General features: G+C 41.0%; 2 protein-coding genes across 5 annotated transcripts; one reads left to right on the top strand and one right to left on the bottom strand.

The window, feature by feature from the left end:
• Nucleotides 1-822: 822 nt before the first annotated feature.
• Nucleotides 823-12623, bottom strand: zic4 (zic family member 4). Of its 3 annotated transcripts, none has more exons than XR_005036340.1 (3): nucleotides 10071-12623; nucleotides 1795-2301; nucleotides 823-1744 (listed from the first exon to the last, which is right to left on the bottom strand). XR_005036340.1 is itself a non-coding variant. In XM_021620026.2 (2 exons), the coding sequence occupies exons 1-2, from the start codon at nucleotides 11227-11229 to the stop codon at nucleotides 1865-1867; spliced, it is 1596 nt and encodes a 531-aa protein (XP_021475701.2). In that variant the 5' UTR covers nucleotides 11230-12622; the 3' UTR covers nucleotides 823-1864. The 3 variants fall into 3 exon arrangements, 1 of the variants encoding a protein (XP_021475701.2); XR_005036339.1 differs by having other exon boundaries at nucleotides 823-1477; nucleotides 1528-2301; nucleotides 10071-12622; XM_021620026.2 differs by having other exon boundaries at nucleotides 823-2301; nucleotides 10071-12622.
• A 4742-nt stretch (nucleotides 12624-17365) lies between these two features.
• Nucleotides 17366-22424, top strand: zic1 (zic family member 1 (odd-paired homolog, Drosophila)). Of its 2 annotated transcripts, XM_036945648.1 has the most exons (4): nucleotides 17366-18422; nucleotides 18654-20172; nucleotides 20705-20868; nucleotides 21299-22424. In XM_036945648.1, the coding sequence occupies exons 2-4, from the start codon at nucleotides 19206-19208 to the stop codon at nucleotides 21497-21499; spliced, it is 1332 nt and encodes a 443-aa protein (XP_036801543.1). In that variant the 5' UTR covers nucleotides 17366-18422; nucleotides 18654-19205; the 3' UTR covers nucleotides 21500-22424. The 2 variants fall into 2 exon arrangements, with proteins under 2 accessions (XP_036801543.1, XP_036801544.1); XM_036945649.1 differs by lacking the exon at nucleotides 17366-18422 and having other exon boundaries at nucleotides 18490-20172.
• The last annotated feature ends 1983 nt before the right edge of the window (nucleotides 22425-24407 follow it).

The raw sequence follows: 24407 nt of genomic DNA, 5'->3' as shown, positions 1-24407 counted from the left end.
TTCGAGTTTGACTCGGCTATTGCTATAGAAATCTTAATTCACCGTGAGGACTCACCGTCATGAAGAAATGGCTCTTTGTGTTAAAAGATCTTTGAAGTCTGGATGAGAATATATAGCCTTTCATCAAATGCTGCCCTCATCTTCCCTGCATAAAATCACACTTTATCTAAGAGAGAAATAGAGCCGCACAAACAAGACATGGACATGTGAATAAATATATATATTTAAAAAATAAATAAATATGGATTTTCTTTTAAAGAATTGCTTTGTATTTTTTCCACTATTCAGGGGTGAGGAAAGTTTAGAGTAAGCGAATTGTAAATATAATACCTAGGAGGTGGGATCTTTTCAATGTGTCTTTATGCGGATTTAAATGTTGAAATGTCTACACGTTGGCAAGAAGCTGTAGCAGTAGAAACGACAGCAAAAAAAACAACATCGTTCAAACGTAACAAAAATCTCCTACTGACCGTTAGGTTTGAAGGGCTCCGGGTACAACATGTTTTGTTCCTTATGGGCTCTACCTTATAGACGGTACATGAGACATAATAAGTCACCAATGGCAATAAGGCTCGCTGTTGAATATAGTGATAGAACAATCTCTCTGTATTTTGTCTCACGATTCCTTTTTTTAAAAAAGGATCGGTGATAATCTGCTCTGCTGCGTTATAAAGTTATGCACGAGTCGTCTAAACCGTGAGACTGAAAGCGTTTTACAGAACCTGTGATATATTCGTTTTTAACTGTACCCTCGTAGTATATGCATTTAAATAAATCATTGTAAATATCAATGTTAAAAAGTAAAGACCCAGAAAAGTAAAATAGCAATTTTATCATACAGGATTTATTCAAAATACTGACAAATTACAACGCAGTTGGTAACACATTTCGAGTGTCTTTTCTCGGTAGGACAACATTTTTATGAAAATGCATCAATAACAAATAATGACAAGAATGACCAAATCACAAAATGACCACGTTGACCAAACATTTATGAATGTAATATCAAATAGACTATCTGAAAACAATCAATAGGAAAAAATATGTCTGTATGAAACTCAAAACTTCTCAATTATTTAATTTATACAAATAAGAGTAGCAAACAATTAAAATAGCTGAAAGATCAAAGCTTACAACATTACTGTTATTAACACATTGAATTTTAGCAATTTTACAAATGTACATTCACTTATTTTTCATATTGAAAACACTTTGGTTCGAAAATACAAAAATGTTCATGTCAGATTCAAAAAATAAATTAAAAAGATATTGAATTCAAAACTCGATTTACAAAATAATACAACAACATACAAACATACAATTAACCAGCACGAGACATTTGAACAAATTTACAGAATATTTGTTCATACTCATCCACATGGGGAAATAAGAAAGCGATCACAAAACTACAATTTGGCAGTTTCTTATTTTGTCGATATGCCAGTGCATTGAATGATTTGGGCCTTAGAAAATAGACCTTCTCGAGATGTTTATTTTCTGAGTCCATGGGCGTATTAGAAAATAGACCTTCTCGAGATGTTTATTTTCTGAGTCCATGGGCGTATTAGAAAATAGACCTTCTCGAGATGTTTATTTTCTGAGTCCATGGGCGTATTAGAAAATAGACCTTCTCGAGATGTTTATTTTCTGAGTCCATGGGCGTATTAGAAAATAGACCTTCTCGAGATGTTTATTTTCTGAGTCCATGGGCGTATTAGAAAATAGACCTTCTCGAGATGTTTATTTTCTGAGTCCATGGGCGTATTAGAAAATAGACCTTCTCGAGATGTTTATTTTCTGAGTCCATGGGCGTATTAGAAAATAGCTTGGATATATTTTTTATTATTTTCAGGGACAATTTTGGTTAGAACGCGTCCCTTGGCTCTGGGTGTCTGTAGAGGGCCTCATCCTCGGAATCAGGGCTTGAGGAGCCGCTGGGGGGTGTCTGAATGCCGCTGGCACCAGAACTATGACAGACGTACCACTCTCTTAAATTGGCGGGCTGGGACGAGGCTGCTGGTTCCGAGAGCGACGAAGACCCTGGCTCTCGGCCTAAGTCCAATGATGGGGACACCAATGACGGGGTTGATGACTCGTAGCCAGAGCTCGGTGGCGGAGACTTGCAGTGGACTTTCATGTGTTTTCGGAGCGAGCTGGGGTGTGTGTAGGATTTGTCACAGCCTCTCACTTTGCAGTTGTAGGGCTTATCGCTGGTGTGCACGTGGGAGTGCTTCTTCCGGTCACTGCTGTTGGCGAAACGTCGGTCGCAGCCGTCAAACTCACATTTGAAGGGTTTCTCACCTGAAATAAGGGAACATAAGTTAGGCTTCAGAAAACCCAAAGGCATAAACTAAAACCGCTTCTCTATTTTTGGTGGTGACGCAAAGTCATATAATACCATACTGGCTTATAGTGTATTGCCTATTGTATGAACCAGCTGAGTTCCTTTAGGACAGCCCAAATGAACCAGCTGAGTTCCTTTAGGACAGCCCACTGAACCAGCCGAGTTCCTTCAGGACAGCCCAATGAACCAGCTGAGTTCCTTTAGGACAGCCCACTGAACCAGCTGAGTTCCTTTAGGACAGCCCAATGAACCAGCTGAGATCCTTTAGGACAGCCCAATGAACCAGCTGAGATCCTTTAGGACAGCCCAATGAACCAGCTGTGTTCCTTTAGGACAGCCGAATGAACCAGCTGAGATCCTTTAGGACAGCCCAAATGAACCAGCTGAGTTCCTTTAGGACAGCCCAATGAACCAGCTGAGATCCTTTAGGACAGCCCACTGAACCAGCTGAGATCCTTTAGGACAGCCCAATGAACCAGCTGAGATCCTTTAGGACAGCCCAATGAACCAGCTGAGATCCTTCAGGACAGCCCAATGAACCAGCTGAGTTCCTTTAGGACAGCCCAATGAACCAGCTGAGTTCCTTTAGGACAGCCCACTGAACCAGCTGAGTTCCTTTAGGACAGCCCACTGAACCAGCTGAGATCCTTTAGGACAGCCCAATGAACCAGCTGAGTTCCTTTAGGACAGCCCACTGAACCAGCTGAGTTCCTTTAGGACAGCCCAATGAACCAGCTGAGTTCCTTCAGGACAGCCCAATGAACCAGCTGAGTTCCTTTAGGACAGCCCACTGAACCAGCTGAGTTCCTTTAGGACAGCCCAATGAACCAGCTGAGTTCCTTTAGGACAGCCCAATGAACCAGCTGAGATCCTTTAGGACAGCCCACTGAACCAGCTGAGTTCCTTTAGGACAGCCCACTGAACCAGCTGAGATCCTTTAGGACAGCCCAATGAACCAGCTGAGATCCTTCAGGACAGCCCAATGAACCAGCTGAGTTCCTTTAGGACAGCCCACTGAACCAGCTGAGTTCCTTTAGGACAGCCCACTGAACCAGCTGAGTTCCTTTAGGACAGCCCACTGAACCAGCTGAGATCCTTTAGGACAGCCCAATGAACCAGCTGAGTTCCTTTAGGACAGCCCACTGAATCAGCTGAGTTCCTTTAGGACAGCCCAATGAACCAGCTGAGTTCCTTCAGGACAGCCCAATGAACCAGCTGAGTTCCTTTAGGACAGCCCACTGAACCAGCTGAGTTCCTTTAGGACAGCCCAATGAACCAGCTGAGTTCCTTTAGGACAGCCCAATGAACCAGCTGAGATCCTTTAGGACAGCCCACTGAACCAGCTGAGTTCCTTTAGGACAGCCCACTGAACCAGCTGAGATCCTTTAGGACAGCCCAATGAACCAGCTGAGTTCCTTTAGGACAGCCCACTGAACCAGCTGAGTTCCTTTAGGACAGCCCAATGAACCAGCTGAGTTCCTTCAGGACAGCCCAATGAACCAGCTGAGTTCCTTTAGGACAGCCCACTGAACCAGCTGAGTTCCTTTAGGACAGCCCAATGAACCAGCTGAGTTCCTTTAGGACAGCCCAATGAACCAGCTGAGATCCTTTAGGACAGCCCACTGAACCAGCTGAGTTCCTTTAGGACAGCCCACTGAACCAGCTGAGATCCTTTAGGACAGCCCAATGAACCAGCTGCGATCCTTTAGGACAGCCCAATGAACCAGCTGAGTTCCTTTAGGACAGCCCACTGAACCAGCTGAATTCCTTTAGGACAGCCCACTGAACCAGCTGAGTTCCTTTATGACAGCCCACTGAACCAGCTGAGATCCTTTAGGACAGCCCAATGAACCAGCTGAGTTCCTTTAGGACAGCCCACTGAACCAGCTGAGTTCCTTTAGGACAGCCCAATGAACCAGCTGAGTTCCTTCAGGACAGCCCAATGAACCAGCTGAGATCCTTTAGGACAGCCCAATGAACCAGCTGAGTTCCTTCAGGACAGCCCAATGAACCAGCTGAGATCCTTCAGGACAGCCCAATGAACCAGCTGAGATCCTTTAGGACAGCCCAATGAACCAGCTGAGATCCTTTAGGACAGCCCAATGAACCAGCTGAGATCCTATAGGACAGCCCACTGAACCAGCTGAGTTCCTTTAGGACAGCTCTACTGTTGTATGCAATAGTTTAAAGTGTTACATTGAATAAAAAGATAATGGATGATAATTTGCAGGATTTTAGTGGCTTGGTTATGGTTTTGTTGAGAATGTAGGTCCCTGTAGGTTAAGACACAAGCTGTCCTCTACCTGTAGTTATTATCATACTTGACATGTACTTGTTTATATTGCAAAGTAATGGAAAACTGTCATATATAATCAACAGTAAAACAAAACAGAAGTGTTACTGGAGCTTATTGTAAATGTTGGTGCATTGTGGGAAAATCGCTGTATTTCGGGATGGTAGGCCTACTGTAATTCCACCCCGCAGAATGAAAGCCCCGAAAATATTTTCACCACTAGTGAGTTCATGCTGATGCTGTTTCTTCGTCATTAACATATTTTCAGGCGTGTCTTATAACAGGCTGCATATGTTGTAGCCGTGAGTGAGAACTTCGTATCAATTGAATTCCTATGTGGTTACAATATCCCAGTAAGTTTAAATATTTATTGGGGACAGATTGGAGTGACAACAAGTCTTTCAAACATAAATGGGTTATCACTTTCCTTGGCCTTTTGTGTCTGTGTTGCCCTGACCTGTGTTGCCCTGTCTTTTTGGTCTGTGTTGCGCTGACCTGTGTTGCCCTGACCTGTGTTGCCCTGACCTGTGTTGCCCTGTCGTCCTGGTCTGTTGCCTTGTCCTTCTGGTCTGTGTTGCGCTGACCTGTGTTGCCCTGACCTGTGTTGCCCTGTCGTCCTGGTCTGTTGCCTTGTCCTTTTGGTCTGTGTTGCCCTGACCTGTGTTGCCCTGTCGTCCTGGTCTGTTGCCCTGTCGTCCTGGTCTGTTGCCTTGTCCTTCTGGTCTGTTTTGCCCTGTAGTCGCTGCCAGTTTGGGTGCCTTTGTTAAGGCCTCTAGAAGTGTATGTGATATTAAAATACCAAATATTCATTAATATACTGTAAGGTGTGAATGCTTTGCCTAGCAACCAACCTGTGTACACCAATCCCTTGTAAATTACAGTATAATACTGTGTAATACAAACCCTTCCTCTCGACAGATTTTATTCATTCATTCAATTCCGATTACTTTTTATTATAGTATAATGCAGTCAATTCTACGATATTTTACTGTATGTCATTACACAATACTTGCTTTGATACAATAGTTGTAATTTATATTACAGTGCGTGTATTGTAAATTACACCTTCCTAAATAACGATACCAAAGCATTTACTGTGTAATGAAATACAGCATTTTACTCTCCACAGAGCTGCAGCTTGATTGGCCTGTAATGTCTAGCTTCTATGCCTGTACAGCATAACCTGGCAAAACCATAATGGTTGAATTAATTACTCTGAAATCATCCTATGCGGATCTCTCTCCGATGCAAGGCGGCGTTGTCAGGCAGCTAGGCTCTTAGCTACAGAGAATATATAATTGCTCAGTCTAATTACACATGCACGTTGAATATCAATTTGACCTTCAGCTGTTGGGCTGAGAGAGCAAATCAGGGACATTAGTGTAGTACAAGAGCATGTCTCGGGAACACACCCCAGGGGAAGCCCAGTCATAACCACAGATCCGGGTAGGTTTTAAACATGATACCCTGGACCAGAGGCCCTTGGGAATCAACACACGCACAAATCATTTAACAGATTTCTACTTAAGTAATGTGAGCAAACGATATGAATAATACATGTGGAGGAAGGAAAGAGGCAGCAGAGGCAAATTGTTCATTCACATTAAAGGAATCAGAGTCATATTCACCATAAAGGAATCAGAGTCATATTCACCATAAAGGAATCAGAGTCATATTCACCATAAAGGAATCCGAGTCACATTCACCATAAAGGAATCAGAGTCATATTCACCATAAAGGAATCAGTCATATTCACCATAAAGGAATCAGAGTCATATTCACCATAAAGGAATCAGAGTCATATTCACCATAAAGGAATCAGAGTCATATTCACCATAAAGGAATCAGAGTCATATTCACCATAAAGGAATCCGAGTCACATTCACCATAAAGGAATCAGAGTCATATTCACCATAAAGGAATCAGTCATATTCACCATAAAGGAATCAGAGTCATATTCACCATAAAGGAATCCGAGTCACATTCACCATAAAGGAATCTGAGTCATATTCACCATAAAGGAATCAGAGTCATATTCACCATAAAGGAATCAGAGTCATAGTCACCATAAAGGAATCAGAGTCATATTCACCATAAAGGAATCCGAGTCATAAAGGAATCAGAGTCATATTATGTGCAGTTCTGACTCATCAAGGCCCTAAGGAAGGCTTTTCATTTGGGTCGCTGGCCCAACCAGGAGACACGCGGCCATATTTGTTCAGGAAAAAATGACTCTCTTCATGTCATTATCTCTAGTGGAATGAAACTACAATGGCACTAAGCTACATTACACGTGTCCATCAAGTAATAGTGTAGGCATGCTGGATAAGCGGGTCAGTGTGATTGCCCTGCCTCTTACACTGCTATATGGCTCCTCCTCCTCTCCTGCTGCCCTGGCTGTTACACTGCTATATGGCTCCTCCTCCTCTCCTGCTTCCCTGGCTGTTACACTGCTATATGGCTCCTCCTCTCCTGATGCCCTGGCTGTTTATCGACTTCTTGCTGAGGGTACTACAACCCTGATCTGAGCAATACTACAACACTTTCCTTAGCAACAACCTTTCCCTTAGTAGTAATAGATCCCTTTCCTTAACAACAACCCTGCTCTGAGCAATACTACAACCCTTTCCTTAGCAACAACCCTGCTCTGAGCAATACTACAACACTTTCTTTAGCAACAACCTTTCCCTAAGTAATAATAGAACCCTTTCCATAGCAACAACCCTGCTCTGAGCAATACTACAACACTTTCCTTAGCAACAACCTTTCCCTTAGTAATAATAGAACCCTTTCCTTAGCAACAACCCTGCTCTGAGCAATACTACAACACTTTCCTTAGCAACAACCTTTCCCTTAGTAATAATAGAACCCTTTCCTTAGCAACAACCCTGCTCTGAGCAATACTACAACACTTTCCTTAGCAACAACCCTGCTCTGAGCAATACTACAACACTTTCCTTAGCAACAACCTTTCCCTTAGTAATAATAGAACCCTTTCCTTAGCAACAACCCTGCTCTGAGCAATACTACAACACTTTCCTTAGCAACAACCCTGCTCTGAGCAATACTACAACACTTTCCTTAGCAACAACCTTTCCCTAAGTAATAATAGAACCCTTTCCTTAGCAACAACCTTTTCCTAAGTAATAATAGAACCCTTTCCTTAGCAACAACCCTTTTCTGACTAATAATACAAGCAGAGGGGTTTCCAATATAAATACATTAATACAAATAAATGTTTATGAACATGACAACTTTGCCATGATTTCATATTGTGTGTTTTATAGTGTATTACTGCTTTGTATATACTACTACTACTACTTCCACTACTGCTACTACTACTGCTACTACTACTGCTGCTGCTGCTACTACTAATACTACTGCTACTGCTACTGCTACTTCTAATAATACTGCTACTACTAGTACTACTAATGCTACTACTACTGCTACTACTACTGCTACTACTACTACTACTACTACTACTGCTACTACTACTGCTACTACTACCCCTACTGCTACTACTACTGCTACTACTACTACTAATATGATGACTACTACTACTACTACTACTACTACTAGTACTACTACTACTACTACTACCACTACTACTACTACTAGTACTACCACTACTACTACTGCTACTATTACTACTAATATGATGACTACTACTACTACTACTACTACTACTGCTACTACTACTACTAATATGATGACTACTACTACTACTACTACTACTACTACTACTACTACTGTTGCTGCTACTACTACTACTAATATGATGACTACTACTACTACTACTACTACTACTACTACTACTACTACTACTACTTCTACTACTACTACTACTACTACTACTGTTGCTGCTACTACTGCTACTACTACTACTAATATGATGACTACTACTACTACTACTACTACTACTACTACTACTACTACTACTACTAATAATAATAATAATAATACTAATAAGATATGAATCATAACCATTAAATAGCATACAAATGAAATATGACATCAACCTATGTTGTTATGTTTTCTTAGCTTGCCTGACTTATATAATAATATTAATAATAATCCTCAATTCCATTGAGCAGATGCTTTTATCCACACTGACTGAGTCATGCTTGCATACATTTTGCATAAGGTTGGCCGGGGAATCGAACCCAAAACCTTGGCAGCGCATGCGCCATGCTTTACTATCCGAGCCATGTAGCTTAAATTATTAGTAGCATTATTCTACGTGACCATTCAGTTCTAGTCTCAACAGAAGACCAAACATTATACAGAGAGTCTCGTTGACAAATCACAGTATTAAAAGACACATCCAGGGGTTGTTCACGGCGGTGGAAGCAGAAAGGGTCTCCACTACAAAAACAAACAAAAAAAGTCCATTACAACATCGGAATTTATTTCCGCTCCAAGGCTAACTTACTCCCAACTGCATTCTGAAACCAGTAGGCTTCTAGTACTTCATAGGGCGATACACAACACTTCAGAAAAGTAAGTAACAACGTTCTATCTGATATGCTTGGTTCCATGTGCCTGAAGCAGCGTGGTTTTGAGAGTACAGTTTATGCCTTTTCGTAGCAGGTTAGGAACATGTACGCAGCAGATTAGGATAATTCGAAGTTAATGTTAGGAAGAGGGTTAGCTAAAAATGCAAAAAAAAATTCTACTTTCGTCGTCAATTTGCCACGAACTGTGTAACATCTAGACTTGACCCTGCTGCAGGCAACGCAACAGTTGGACAGACCGTGTGGGCCATAGTCTCTCTTCGGACGGCATGTTTTGGCACACATCAAATCGCTGAGGGAGAGAGAACTGTTTTACCATAATCCCCCTAGCATTATCTCTGTAGAGCGCTGGCGCACTGGAGCAATTCACAACAAACACATCGGAAATGTGTTTGTCCAACAATACACTATTGCCTAATGTTTAGGCTAATCAGGCTCAGTGTCATGCCAACGTTTTGGTAGCTTAAAAATTGTTTATTTGAAATGCCATGATCCAAATATCACATTTAGAAAGAATAAAACAAACATTTATATAAACATATATATATATATATATATATATATATATATATATATATATATATATATATATATATATATATATATATATATCGAAATAATTCTGAAATAAATACTGCTTTCAGGGATTTGGCAATTGGTTCAATGTCATTTTAAATATTTTTTTTTCTCCCTTTTTGTTTTACGCCGCGGCTGCTGTACAGCATATATTCTCAAAATAACTACATTTAATTTATATGCAATTTAAAATAGAAATGTTATGCAATTTCAAATAGAAATGTGAACCGAGCTCTAGTGTTGAATGGGGTTCAATCCATAAATTCAAATCGTAACCTTCCTCAATGCTGGAGGAGGATGTAACCTTTACCGATGTCTCTGAAACGGAAATAAAGTCACTGACCTGTGTGAGTCCTCTTGTGGATCTTCAGGTTTTCCGATCGAGCAAATACTTTTCCACAGCCGGGGAAAGGACATGGGAATGGTTTCTCTCCGGTGTGCACTCTGATATGATTTACCAGTTTGTACTTGGCTTTAAATGGCTTTCCTTCTCTGGGACACTCTTCCCAGAAGCAGATATGGTTAGCCATCTCCGGGCCACCGACATGCTCCACCGTCACATGAGTTACCAGCTCGTGCATCGTGCTGTAAGTTTTTGAGCAGAGTTTCTTCGGCGACAGTTCCGGTTCATGCCACTTGCAGATGAGTTCTTGCTTTATTGGCTGCCTCATGTAGCGGAAGAATGCACCGGCTCCGTGATGCTGAGCGCCGAGGTTCATGTTCAGATGGTTCAGACCGCCGTAGCCATGTAATGTCGAGGCGGAGAACGGATCAGCCCTGGAGCTCGCCACTTGACTCAAGTGATCAGACCTAACGTACATTTCGCTAGGTATTCCTAACCGTATTTGTCCATTCATGGCTTGGCCACCTGGTGCTCCGCTAGATGACTGCTCATGGTGGAGTCCGGAGAAGAGGGCATGGCTACCAGCATCAGGGTGATGACCGTAGTGTCCAGGATAGCTACCTGTTGTTGAGACAAACATTCCGTGATGAGAGGTTGAACCGGGGCTCTGGTCGGTCAGTACCGGCATGGCTTGAGCTGTCAGATCCCTCCGAATGAGGAAATCCCTACCTGCGGCTGCGGATAACGCCTGGGCCGTGTGGGACATGGAATAAGGGACGGTCGCCGCCTGCACCGGGCCAAAAGCTCCCGTTTGACTGGAGACCACTTCACTGTGGCCTGCCATATGATGATTGTGGTGGTGATGGTGGTGTGGGTAATGATGGGCTGGGCTGATTTTGAGGGCCGCGGAGTGCCCCATGTGTTCTGGCCCAAATGGACTCGGCCCCAGGCGGGGTTTCGCAGTAATCTCCCCAGGGTGCGAGTGAGCCATTGAGTGTGGATGGCTGCTGAACCCCGGGAAGCCTGTCACGCTCTGAGGGGTATGGTGGTGATGATGGTGATGGTGGTGCGCCCCTACCAAGTCAACTAATCTCAGCGCCGTGTTCCGTTTGGAAATCGTAGGGTCCATCATAGGGCTTCCCAAAGCATTCATGTTCATTACTCCTAATTCTAGAATAACTTGACAGCAGGCAAAATAACAATGATGACAAATATATTTTAATTGCAATGAAAAATATAGAAAAACAAACTAAAACATATATTAAAAAAGTTGAAAAGTTGTGATTCTATCTCAGTGGCTGCATGGAATCCCATTCGGTTGGCCGGCAGCAGCAGGACGCTTTGATAGTGAATAGAGATTCATGGTAGGCGCTGCAGCCCGTGGAGCTAAACAATCACCCCGACTTCTAATTGGTCAGAGCCCCGTGATTGACGTCACTTGTGACAAGTCTCCAATGTGAACAAAAATGTTTTAGCGACAGCAAGCAGGCAGAGCGCCTGCGCAGAGCCTCAGGCAAAAAAAAATAAAATAATGTAGTTGTTATGCAAAGGTTATTGTACTTTAAACTGATCTCCAAAAGTTAAACCGTTACACCAAAACTATAACTGTCATATTTTACTACTGAGTGACAAATAGTTATGGAAGTGCAATATACCTAATGTAGCCTAAATTAACACCTAGCCTACAGTACACATTAAAATAATGCAGTAGAGCCTCTAAGGTTATAGTTGATAATCAATAGAGAGATATCTTCATTTCGGTACATATTTTACGAAAATATGTCATTGAAATGCATGAAATGTGTGCAGAAAAGTACCGGATATCTTTTCGAACATAGACTAGACTAGTCCTTTTCTCAAAAGCAATTTTCCGCGGTTCGGAGTTTTTCCGCGGTTCGGAGTTCACTCAATGGCCCAAAATGATCCGGTAAGATAAATAAACATTTTTTACACGTTTTCCCAGGCGCTCGCTTGTTCGTCCGCACCGCACCACCACCCCTCGTCGCTCGTTGCGCTTCGTCCTCCTCCTCTTCGCGGGATCGGTTTCTGTGTATTAGTGAATAGAGACGACGCCGTCCATTGTCCCGGGAAAAAGTAATGGAACCGACCTGTTGTTATGATCCGGGGTAATTTCGCTCACGAGCCCTGTCGGATTGAGACCCAGAACTGAAGCGGATCAGGGGCACGGGAGGTGGCGCCCGATGAACGGCACAGAACGGCACAAGAGCGGTAGAGATTTAAACCAAAATAAAACTTGCTAAAATATGAGTTTATACTTTAGAATGATACCCTGAGAGGGAAAGGGATGTCTGCTGTTGAAGGAAAACGTTGTCGAAAACATAAAAGTTAATCTTGTTGATGATTCCCTGCTATCAAACCAACACCGCTAGACAATACCATAAATCACAAAACATATTTTGCATTTATTTTGTCTTTGGACTTATGTTAGACGATGAGATTTAATTGTTAATAACGTTTTTTCCTCTCCTCTTTTATTAAGACATTGATTCAGAAACCAACGCGTATTGGAGCACCTGAAGCTGCTGCATATGTTATATAAAATATATATATTTGAAAAACATTCCGCTCATCTCTACTGTTTGTGATGCTATAGTGTGTCGTCATTATGTTCGGCCTAATATAATCAACTACATAATGAAGACATTGAGCTGCGATATGATATCATTAACATTTTTTGATCAACTTTATTTTGCGGTTCACATCTATATTAAGGGGACTATTTATTGTTGTAACCTAATTCTAGCCTATAAAACTGTTGTCATGGGTCCTCCTAGCTAAGGCCTTGAATATGTTTTTTTTTCATTCAACTTTAACATTTGGTAAACGCATGTATATTAATCGACATATACTTAAATATTCTTACCTCAATCTACATTGGGCCCTTTTATCTTAATCAAACAGTCGGAGACAAATAGGAATTGTTCTGTGAATTGACCCAAAAGGAGGTCAAACCGTTGCCATTAGATCCATGTCAAATATAGCATGTAGAATGCGTTTAACATTTGGTCGGATTATAACGTGCCCACAGTAGTCAATCATTGGGCTGTTGTCTCAGAGAGCCATGGGTAGGTTCCAGAGGCAGTAAAGCCGTCATTTATTTTGACAGTGTGTCTTGCCAATATTTGACTACTTTGTGACCATCGCCTCAATAGGTATTTGAGAGACCCAGGTTGAGTTATATTCATGCATCGGTCTCATTATGTTGAACAAACGTAATGTCCATTCTCAACGTAGAATGAATTTGTTCATCAGTTAACAAAACATTAAAAACAAGTATAAAATATTCCGTTAGTATGTCAATAACGTGGTCATTTTACAACCACAATCTATTGCAAAATAAAAAATAAAAAAAACGTTTTGGGCTAAATTTAATTTTAGGCATTTCTAAAACACAACTAGCGTACTGCACTGCACACTGCTGAACACGCTGGACACCAAACATTTCCCACCTATCTATGTGAGTACAACTCCTGCACACTCGATCAGTTACCGAAACAACATAATGATGCAGCATTCTAAAACGAGACATTTCTATATGTAGGTGAATGGGTCACATATTTATTTATGTTAGTATTTGTGACTCGATGTTATTCGGTCCACAGTAATTCAATTGATATGAACTGGCCATGTGTAGTAGGCCATGTGCTTTGTTCTTAACACCAAAAACGTAAAACCGAAATGTATTATTTTTAGGGGGATAAAGTTGGCATATTACGCACAGGCTACCATTGTAAATACTGATAGAGATAGCCCGACGGCAGTGATTGAACGTCTCTGGAGAATCATATCCAGGATTGACTTGTCAAAGTCATTTGGTGACAAAGCCACGTTAAACACGTCATGAATAAGTAAATATAATGTGAAATATGTGTGATCCTGGGAATGTTTATGAAATGGCCTCTGCTCCAGGTGCCTAGTGCAGGGTCGCAGCTGTAGTCTGCAGAGAGAGAGAGAGAGAGAGAGAGAGAGAGAGAGAGAGAGAGAGAGTGAGAGAGAGAGAGACAGAGAGAGAGAGAGAGAGAGAGAGAGAGAGAGAGAGAGAGAGAGAGAGAGAGAGAGACAGAGAGAGAGAGAGAGAGAGGGAGAGAGAGAGAGAGAGAGAGAGAGAGAGAGAGAGAGAGAGAGACAGAGAGAGAGAGAGAGAGAGAGAGAGAGAGAGAGAGAGAGAGAGAGAGAGAGAGAGAGAGAGAGAGAGTGAGAGAGAGAGACAGAGAGAGAGAGAGAGAGACAGAGAGAGAGAGAGAGAGAGAGAGAGTGAGAGAGAGAGAGAGAGAGAGAGAGAGAGAGAGAGAGACAGAGAGAGAGAGAGAGAGAGAGAGAGAGAGAGAGAGAGAGAGAGAGAGAGAGAGAGAGAGAGAGAGAGAGAGAGAGAGAGAGAGAGAGAGAGAGAGAGACAGAGAGAGAGAGAGAGAGAGAGAGAGAGAGAGAGAGAGAGAGAGAGAGAGAGAGAGAGAGAGAGTGAGAGAGAGAGAGACAGAGAGAGAGAGAGAGAGAGACAGAGAGAGAGAGAGAGAGAGAGAGAGTGAGAGAGAGAGAGAGACAGAGAGAGAGAGAGAGAGAGGGAGAGAGAGAGAGAGAGAGAGAGAGAGAGAGAGAGAGAGAGAGAGAGAGAGGCAGCTCAGGAACACACTGCAGTAATGCATATGCCGAGGAAGAGCTTTTTCTGCTCCAAGCTGCGCCCTCTTGTAAACCACAAGAAATAATGCAAATGGGTCGGGACCAAAACCAGACCATATTGAAGCAATTCACAGATAGAGACCAAGACCAGACCATATTGCAGCAATTGACAAAACGCGTAATCGCTTGGCTAATTGAGTTGTTTTGTATATGTAAAGACACAAATATGTATAAAGGGAAATAATATAATAATAATATATAATATATAATAATATAATATACTGTATATATATCTATGCTATATGCATAAACTGGACATATTTTTCGTTACAAACAACAGGGTGTATATGCCTTTCGCCAATCAGAATTAGATTGTCTATCCAAACTCAATGTATTTCAGAAAAGGCCTATTTTAAGGCATTTAATGTCAGCTGTAAGACACCGCTTACTAACATCCTGATTACGTTATGTTACATCACTATTACGTTATGTTACATCACTAATATGTTACATCACTATTACGTTACATCACTATCATGTTACATCACTAATATGTTACATCCATATTACGTTACATTACATCAATATTATGTTACATCACTAATATGTTACATCATTATTACGTTACAATACATCACTATTATGTTACATTACATCAATATTATGTTACATCACTATTATGTTACATCACTATTATGTTACGTCACTATTATGTTACGTCACTATTACGTTATGTTACATCACCATTATGTTACATTACATCAATATTATGTTACATCACTATTATGTTACATCACTATTATGTTACATCACTATTATGTTACATCACTATTACGTTATGTTACATCACTAATATGTTACATCACTATTACGTTACATTACATCAATATTATGTTACATCACTATTATGATACATCACTATTATGTTACGTCACTATTACGTTATGTTACATCACTATTACGTTATGTTACATCACTAATATGTTACATCACTATTACCTTATGTTACATCACTATTATGTTACTTCACTATTACGTTATGTTACATCACTAATATGTTACATCACTATTACCTTATGTTACATCACTATTATGTTACATCACTATTACGTTATGTTACATCACTAATATGTTACATCACTATTACGTTATGTTACATCACTAATATGTTACATCACTATTACGTTATGTTACATCACTATTACCTTATGTTACATCACTATTATGTTACATCACTATTACATTACATCACTATTACGTTACATCACTATTACGTTGTTACATCACTATTATGTTACTTCACTATTACGTTATGTTACATCACTAATATGTTACATCACTAATATGTTACATCACTATTATGTTACATCACTATTATGTTATGTTACATCACTATTATGTTACATCACTATTATGTTATGTTACATCACTATTATGTTACATCACTATTATGTTACATCACTAATATGTTACTTCACTATTACGTTATGTTACATCACTAATATGTTACATCACTATTACCTTATGTTACATCACTATTATGTTACATCACTAATATGTTACTTCACTATTACGTTATGTTACATCACTAATATGTTACATCACTATTACCTTATGTTACATCACTATTATGTTACATCACTATTACGCTATGTTACATCACTATTATATTACATCACTATTACGTTACGTTTATAACAAAATAAATGCCCTGTAGCCTGTCCTATCGACCATAATATTAATTAAATTAGCGGCTTCCACCCATAATGGATATATTATTATCTATATCATTGGTCACCTTGATGTAAAGTTCTCCATTCCCAATAAATCAGTCAGCAATGCCAATCACCGGATACTTCTGATAAATCAGTGCAAAAATAAACATGCAGATTCAACTACAAAGATGTTTTGCCTTCTGTTGTTGTATTTGATGATTCCCAGACCCCTGTTGAACCCCAAAGGTATTTATTTCTTCCCTGTTTGAAGTCACGTGGACACACGTTCCATCATGACCGTTTTCCACCTGTTGAAGCCAAGGGTCTTCCAGATTTGTATGTGAGTTGTGGTAGTCTACTTTAAAACTTGATACAACTTGTATGGAAAAAGAGAACCATGGATAATGTTCTCTTCCCTTTGGCCTGTCTGGAAGGAGTTGGAGAAGGTACGGAGCAGAAACGTGCAGTCAAAATGATATTTTAATGGTTCGTATGGCAAGTCTGTTCATGCGGCTTTGAACCAGCGAGAGCCGCAAATCCCACTTGATAACTTCGGTAACCCACAACGTTGTACACATATATACAGTCTGGCTATGGTAATGCAGTAAGTTTTTACTAGTCGGCCGACATACAACGTGACCAGTGTTTTGTTTTCAACAATCACCCGTGTGTGAGTTATCATCATAAATGTCCTTCAAGATGACTGCTTATTAACCGTCTTTGTGATGATAACTTTTTGTGTGATTTTTGGGAAAGAATTTAGGTTGAGAATGATCATGGCAGAAGGGAGTCCTGACTGCTGATGTTCCCTTTACGAGGCTGCTGCAAAAACGGACATGGAATTGAGAGAGAGACAGAGAAAGAGGGATGGGGGGGGGGGGGGGGGGGGGCGCAGAACAGAGTTCACAGATAACTACAGCCTAGGCCCTACATATGTAGGATCCTCATTTGAGACAGGTTGCTACAGCAGGAAATTTAATTCTGCAGCAAAAGGAAATGTGAATTATTATATGAATTAGAATTAATGGACATTTATGTAGGGGTTGATACATTTTACATAAGGGAAAATCAAGTCTGAATTTTTAAGTGGAAATTAGAAGCTTCAGAAGCCTGTTTAAACCTCAAACAGACTACAAGATTTAAAACTTCTTCATTGCAAGAAAGTTCTCCTGTAACAGAGTGATCAGATTAAGATCCTCCATCTGTAGATGTTCTCCTGTAACAGAGTGATCAGATTAAGATCCTCCATATGTAGAAGTTCTCCTGTAACAGAGTGATCAGATTAAAATCCTCCATCTGTAGAAGTTCCCCTGTAACAGAGTGATCAGATTAAGATCCTCCATCTGTAGACGTTCTCCTGTAACAGAGTGATCAGATTAAGATCCTCCATCTGTAAATGTTTCCATGGTCACACCTGATGTGTAAATGGCAACACATGAAGTGTAAAACTCGAGGATAGCTTTATAAAAGAGGTGCTGTGTGCACAGGAAGTGGTGAGTAAAGCCTACCTGGGATTGTGAGGCCACTTGCAGTGTTTTTCAACACTGACAATGGATTGTTATTTCGAGATAGACCTATAGCCTATTTGAACTGACAAATAAAAAATAAAATAACTTAATCGTGGCACTTGTAGGATAATTCGTATATTATTAGTCCTATTATAATGTGTTTGTGACAGTCACATATTGACGTTTTGGCTGTTTTGTAGTGAAACGTAATATTCCCTTGTGGTATGTATCCATGCAGCCTCTACTCCCTAAACTACTTGAATAGAGACGGGGAAATGGAGTCGAGTCGTCTTTTCCGTTCCCTTTCATCCTCCGGAAATTTGACTGGATCCAAAGATTGCCATGGAAATCAACAAAGACATCGCCATGCCCTCAACGTGTGTCCTATGAAATCAAACAAATATCCCGGATCAACAACAAAGAGTGTGTGGTATACTGCCTCCCCAGTCTCTTTGCTGAGCAACAACATTCAGCGACACATTGACTTCTTGGTATGCAACCGAATAGCCATGCTCTACATCAGCATTTGCCCCCCCCCCCTTCCCTAACAAAAAGTGTGTTTTAGTATGGAAAGTTGTTGCTATGCATTAGTAATAGAGGAACATGCATGCATTTGACTTTTAGCAGTGTATAGTGTGACTGAATAGCCGACGACTGTCTACATTTTCACACCGTCTATTGTTGCTTTTATTTCTCTCAACTTTCTTTCTTGTGTTATTCAGCCGTTTAACCAAAACCACAGTCAGCAATCTCACAATACCTGGGATTGATGATGCACGCGGACCAATAGGAGAGGGGCCTCGGCACGCGGATTGTTATTTGATGGGTGCATGTTAGTAGGGGGATAGGGCCTCCTCCAATGATCGTCTGAGTACCGGGTCACATGTTTGGTCCCCCCTTCCTCTCCATTCATCAGGGGTGGACTATGTTGTCTTTTCAATTCATTTATCTGCAGGAATGATTGCGACTATCAGTCTGAAGCTCACCGCCTGACTGGGGAGGTGAAAGTTTCGCCACAGGAAGATAAACCGCAAAAGACAATATTGTACATGATTTGCGTGTGCATCGGATGAGAATTAGTGTGGGGGAAAATTCCACTCTTGTTTTAGGTAAATAGAAAACCGGTGGATTGGAGTTTCTACTCCTCTGTAAGGTCTGAGAGAGACTTTTGCAGAAAGAGAGAAGGCGAGAGAGGTATAGGAGTGAGAGAATAACTGTTCGTGATTTTTTATTTCTGCTCTCAGTCGCCTCATTGAGTTGTAGACTGCCGGAAGATGCTTCTGGATGCAGGACCCCAGTACCCCACCATAGGAGTCACTACGTTCGGCTCCTCAAGGCATCACTCAACAGGCGAAGTTACAGAAAGAGAAGTGGCTTTGGGGATAAATCCGTTCGCAGACGGGATGGGAGCTTTTAAAATCAACCACAGCTCCCACGACCTGGGCTCCGGCCAGACGGCGTTCTCCTCCCAGGCTCCCGGCTACGCTGCTGCCGCCCTGGGTCACCACCACCACCCGACACACGTCAGCTCCTACTCCACCGCAGCCTTCAACTCCACCCGGGACTTTCTCTTCAGAAACCGGGGCTTCGGGGATGCCACCAGCGCGCAGCACAGCCTGTTTGCCTCGGCAGCGGGAAGTTTTGCAGGGCCACATGGACACTCCGATGCCGCGGGGCACCTGCTCTTCCCGGGACTCCACGAGCAAGCCGCAAGTCATGCATCATCAAATGTCGTCAACAGCCAGATGCGGCTTGGCTTTACCGGGGACATGTACGGCCGGGCTGACCAGTACGGCCATGTTACGAGCCCCCGCTCCGACCACTACGCCTCCTCCCAGCTGCACGGCTATGGCCCCATGAACATGAACATGGCGGCTCACCACGGGGCAGGGGCCTTCTTCCGATACATGAGGCAGCCCATCAAACAAGAGCTCATCTGTAAGTGGGTCGAGCCCGAACAGTTGTCGAACCCCAAAAAGGCTTGCAACAAAACGTTCAGCACGATGCACGAGCTCGTGACCCACCTGACAGTGGAGCATGTGGGGGGACCGGAGCAGTCTAACCATATCTGCTTCTGGGAAGAGTGCGTCCGAGAAGGAAAGCCATTTAAAGCCAAATACAAACTGGTAAATCATATCAGAGTGCACACCGGAGAGAAACCATTCCCATGTCCCTTCCCCGGCTGTGGAAAAGTGTTTGCTCGATCGGAAAACCTGAAAATCCACAAAAGGACTCACACTGGTAAGAAATGTAACACGTTTTTGTTATTCCCGACTCAAAAGCATGATCGCAATTTCCGCTCCAAAACCGATGAACTGTTATTAAATGTAAGACGTGTAAGACATATTTGACTGTGTAACAGGCTAGAGTAGCCTATCAACCTGAACGTTTTTGTTACGTTTTTACACAAACACATATTGAATATTGCATGAATTATTTAAATTGTATATACAGTATAACTTTATTATTCGTATTTTGAAACTTTCAAAAAAATGAATATAATGCAATAGGTTTGTGAAATATGTGGCATGCTGTTGCGAATTGTTTATCTTAGTGGTCCAAGTAAAACATGCGAACACAACAAAATGTGTGTGTCAATATATCAATATATAGGCCTACAAACAAATCATTAATAAGGTTATCTTTATACAATGTGCTTGAACCACGTGACAACTGAAACTCTGAAATGTTCATGTTAAATGGAAAAATGTATCATGGTTCATATTCTCCGTGTGTAAAATGTTTATTTCGTGTCATTTTTTTTTTTTTTAAGGTGAAAAACCTTTCAAGTGTGAGTTTGAGGGCTGCGACAGACGGTTTGCCAACAGCAGCGACCGGAAGAAACACATGCACGTCCATACATCTGACAAGCCTTATCTCTGCAAGCAATGCGACAAGTCCTACACACATCCAAGCTCTCTGCGGAAACACATGAAGGTACATATTAACTTACACTTTTATTTTAATCCGTGGCTACTTAACATTGTTCTGAATATTTAGCGTGCTATAAATAAGTCCATATATTGGATATTGTTGAGAAGGAAAATGCTGTGTATACATTCCAGCAAATATGAACGTATGATGCAGTAGAACTAGCTGTTGTGTTTTCATAAAACCTTTCACGCTGTAATCATTTCCAAAATATTGCATCATGCATTTTAATTTAGGATCTTGGTTTATTTATTAAAAATGTATTATCATTAGCATGTATATAATTAGCCGATGTATGTTCTTCTCACTATGGAGAATCGAACTTTAAGCCTTCATAATACCATAAAGCATGGCAGCGTATGAGTAATACACAGACACACTGTCAAGCGTAAAAATGTCCTGTTGTTAATTTTTATTTTTTCGCTCTGTCTCATAGGTTCACGAGGCTACCACGCAAGGACCCCAACCGTCACCAGCGGCCAGTTCCGGGTACGAATCGTCCACGCCGCCCACCATCGTGTCCCCGTCCACAGAGAACCATAATTCCAGTTCCATATCACCGGCAACCTCGACAGTACACCACACGACCAGCCACCACACCACGCTGTCGTCAAATTTTAATGAATGGTACGTGTAAAATATTTTCACAAAGACTGCAGAAATAGGACTGCTTGGAATCAAAGACTTTGAAAGTCAGTCTATAATGCGTGGACAGAGAAAAATACGAGGAAGCCAAAATGGTTGGTTAATGGCTACAGAGAGAGAGAGACAGAGTGATGCATGGACAAGGTGCACGACCAGCTACCAAGTTAAAGTTTTTTTTAAACATTCCCCCCCCCCCCCCCCCCCCCCCCCCCCCCCCCCCCCCCCCCTCGGCTCTTTTTTGAAAGACTGCACGCAAGATATCTCAATGCATGCTATCTGCGGTTCGTGGCCTGATTTTCTTTGTACATAAAGATTCACAGTTCAAACATGTTCTATTTTATTTTGTAAATAGTTATATCACAGTTTAAGGGCATTTGTGAAAATGTGGTCCCTAGATATATGGAAAATGAGATGGTTTTTAACAATAATATTGCGATGACTAGTGTCGGATTGACAACAGAATGTTGTAGTTGATGTGTACCCAATGTGAATTACTCAGTATAACTTCCGTCGCCACTATGACGTCGACCTTACCGACTATTAGTCTATTTATGTGCTTTTGTATTTGGTGCCACATTCCGTCTACGGTCCAGTTGGAGTAGCACAGTACTTACCATTGCTGTTATTCAATGTCATGTCGATAAGTCGTGTAGTGAAAGCCTGAAACTCCGTGTCAATCTGTTTATGTACGTGATAAAAGATTTTAAAAAAAACTATTTGTCCATTACCTTGATAATGTCAAGGCAGTATTACCTACATGTATATAGCTCAATTTTCCATATTTATCCGCATGTAAAAGGGTAACGTTAGAAATGATCGGGATTTATGGAGAAATACGCTCTTATGTAGAATTTAGTCTACACAAAATGTTTGGTTACATTTCGTACTATATTAAAGCATAAAAAAATACAACCAACTATTGTCTTCCAATATTTTTTGTTTCTCATAGCCTACTGTCTAAATATGACTGGACATCAAAATGACTGCTTGATTACCTATGTATACCATTATCATTAACAACACAGTTAAATAGAGAACCAGGCATTTAGCAAAGCATGATAAGCCTATATGAGGTATTATATTGAAATAACTATCATACTAAAAGTAACAGTTTTAAATGACATGTTCAGAGGGGCACAAATCAAATAGGTGGTGCACATTTCATAACACCTAGACTATCAATAAAGGGACATGATAGGTGGACCGTCTTATCAGGCTAGGCTAAGCTACTGCTCTATCACCCGCTTATCAAAGGACACCACCTAAATCACATCATGCTAGCCTTTTTAGGCTTGCAGAATCCAATTCGGTAATACGAATTAATGTTAAGTAATTTGATTATTCCTGTCCTTGTCTCCTGTTAATCCATAATTAACATACCAGTCCTTGCCCTCGAGTAATTCGAGAATGTAAACGGTTAATCGTGACGGATATAATTATCAGTCTGTGTAAACGAAATTGTTTATGTTTTTACTTAATTGTTCTCGATGTAATTCAGTTTCCCCAAAGCTAGCTTTGTCAGATGGATGTCATAGTGCCGAGGAAGTGTTGGGACTTCTGGAGTCAGTGTTGTAGTCTTTGTTCCGTGGTGTAGCCAGCCTGGTTGACCGGACCATTAGGCAGGGTTCACGTCAACAGACAGACGCCAGTGATCACCAGCCTGGCCTGCGTCGTTAACACTGCCAGTGCGCTAAGGCGACACAGAATAGAATCATATAATCCCCGATCTGTCAGTCTACAGCTGACAACATGACACGTTGGACAGGCCGAAAAATGACGAAACGATACTAACAGAAAAGACGAAGACAAATGGCCTGCACACAATGTTCAATTGATCAGTCATCAGTAACAATCCTCACGCAGTGTGTTTATGTGTTTTATTTTTTTTACATATAGTTTACAGTAATACTACGGGCCTAAACATTTTCTCTGAAATAAGATTTGAAATAAGATCTGTTTTTTTTTTTAATTAAAATGATTTGCAATCGTACAGGATGGAACTAAGAGTTGAAACGTGATCTGTTTTTATGATGGTCCAGGATGAAATAGAATAATTACTATGTGTTTTTCCAAGTCCATATAAAACATTTGATTTAAAATGTAAGTGTGTGCTTGTGCGTTCGTGTGTGTGTAATTTAAATGGCGGAAATTCATGATATCTGAGGTGATTTGTTTGAAATGTATTCCTATTATTTTAGCGTGCCAGGCTATTCATTTATTTTCCTGATAAATGAATGGCGGTACTAAAATGACTTTTCCGACTCTATTTAAGACTATCTATTTAGATTCTAGTGCCAATACGTTTTCATTCATGCATCATTAGACCAGCAATAGAAAGTGCTGTGTATACCATATACCCATAAATATGTTTTGGATTATAGAATGACATTGGTTTTGTTTGAAAAGACCGGTCGTTCTCCAACAAAGCTAGAAAGCTTTGCTTATATCGACTCTGGTCTTGAATGTCCTTAACATTTGTTTTGAACTAAAATATCACTAGGCCTCAAATGTAACTTTATAATATTATTAGATGTTACCAGATCATATTTTTGGAAAAAGCAACAAATGCATGTCGAGGCTGAATTCAACTGCAAAGTGTCTTGAACTACGAGACAACCATGGTCTCCTCATGCCAATATTAGCGCTACACAGACCGACACTACTAAAGCATGTATATGCAGAGATTCCATTAGGTTACTCAAGTTCAAGACGATTGTGTTCAACTAGTAATAACTCTGTCCATGCAGGGGGGGCTTTAGAACCACACACTGTGGGTCGTAGTGATAGGCTAAAAAGTAACCCAATAGTCCTATAATTAATTACCAATGTCCTACATTTGTTCTCAGTCTTTTCAAATGTTAATAGTTTACTTTTATTCTGTAATACCACATGACGATGTC

The sequence above is a fragment of the Oncorhynchus mykiss genome, chromosome 15, assembly GCF_013265735.2.
Source record: "Oncorhynchus mykiss isolate Arlee chromosome 15, USDA_OmykA_1.1, whole genome shotgun sequence".
Classification (NCBI taxonomy): domain Eukaryota; kingdom Metazoa; phylum Chordata; class Actinopteri; order Salmoniformes; family Salmonidae; genus Oncorhynchus; species Oncorhynchus mykiss.
This window is presented reverse-complemented; position numbering and strand designations above follow the sequence as displayed.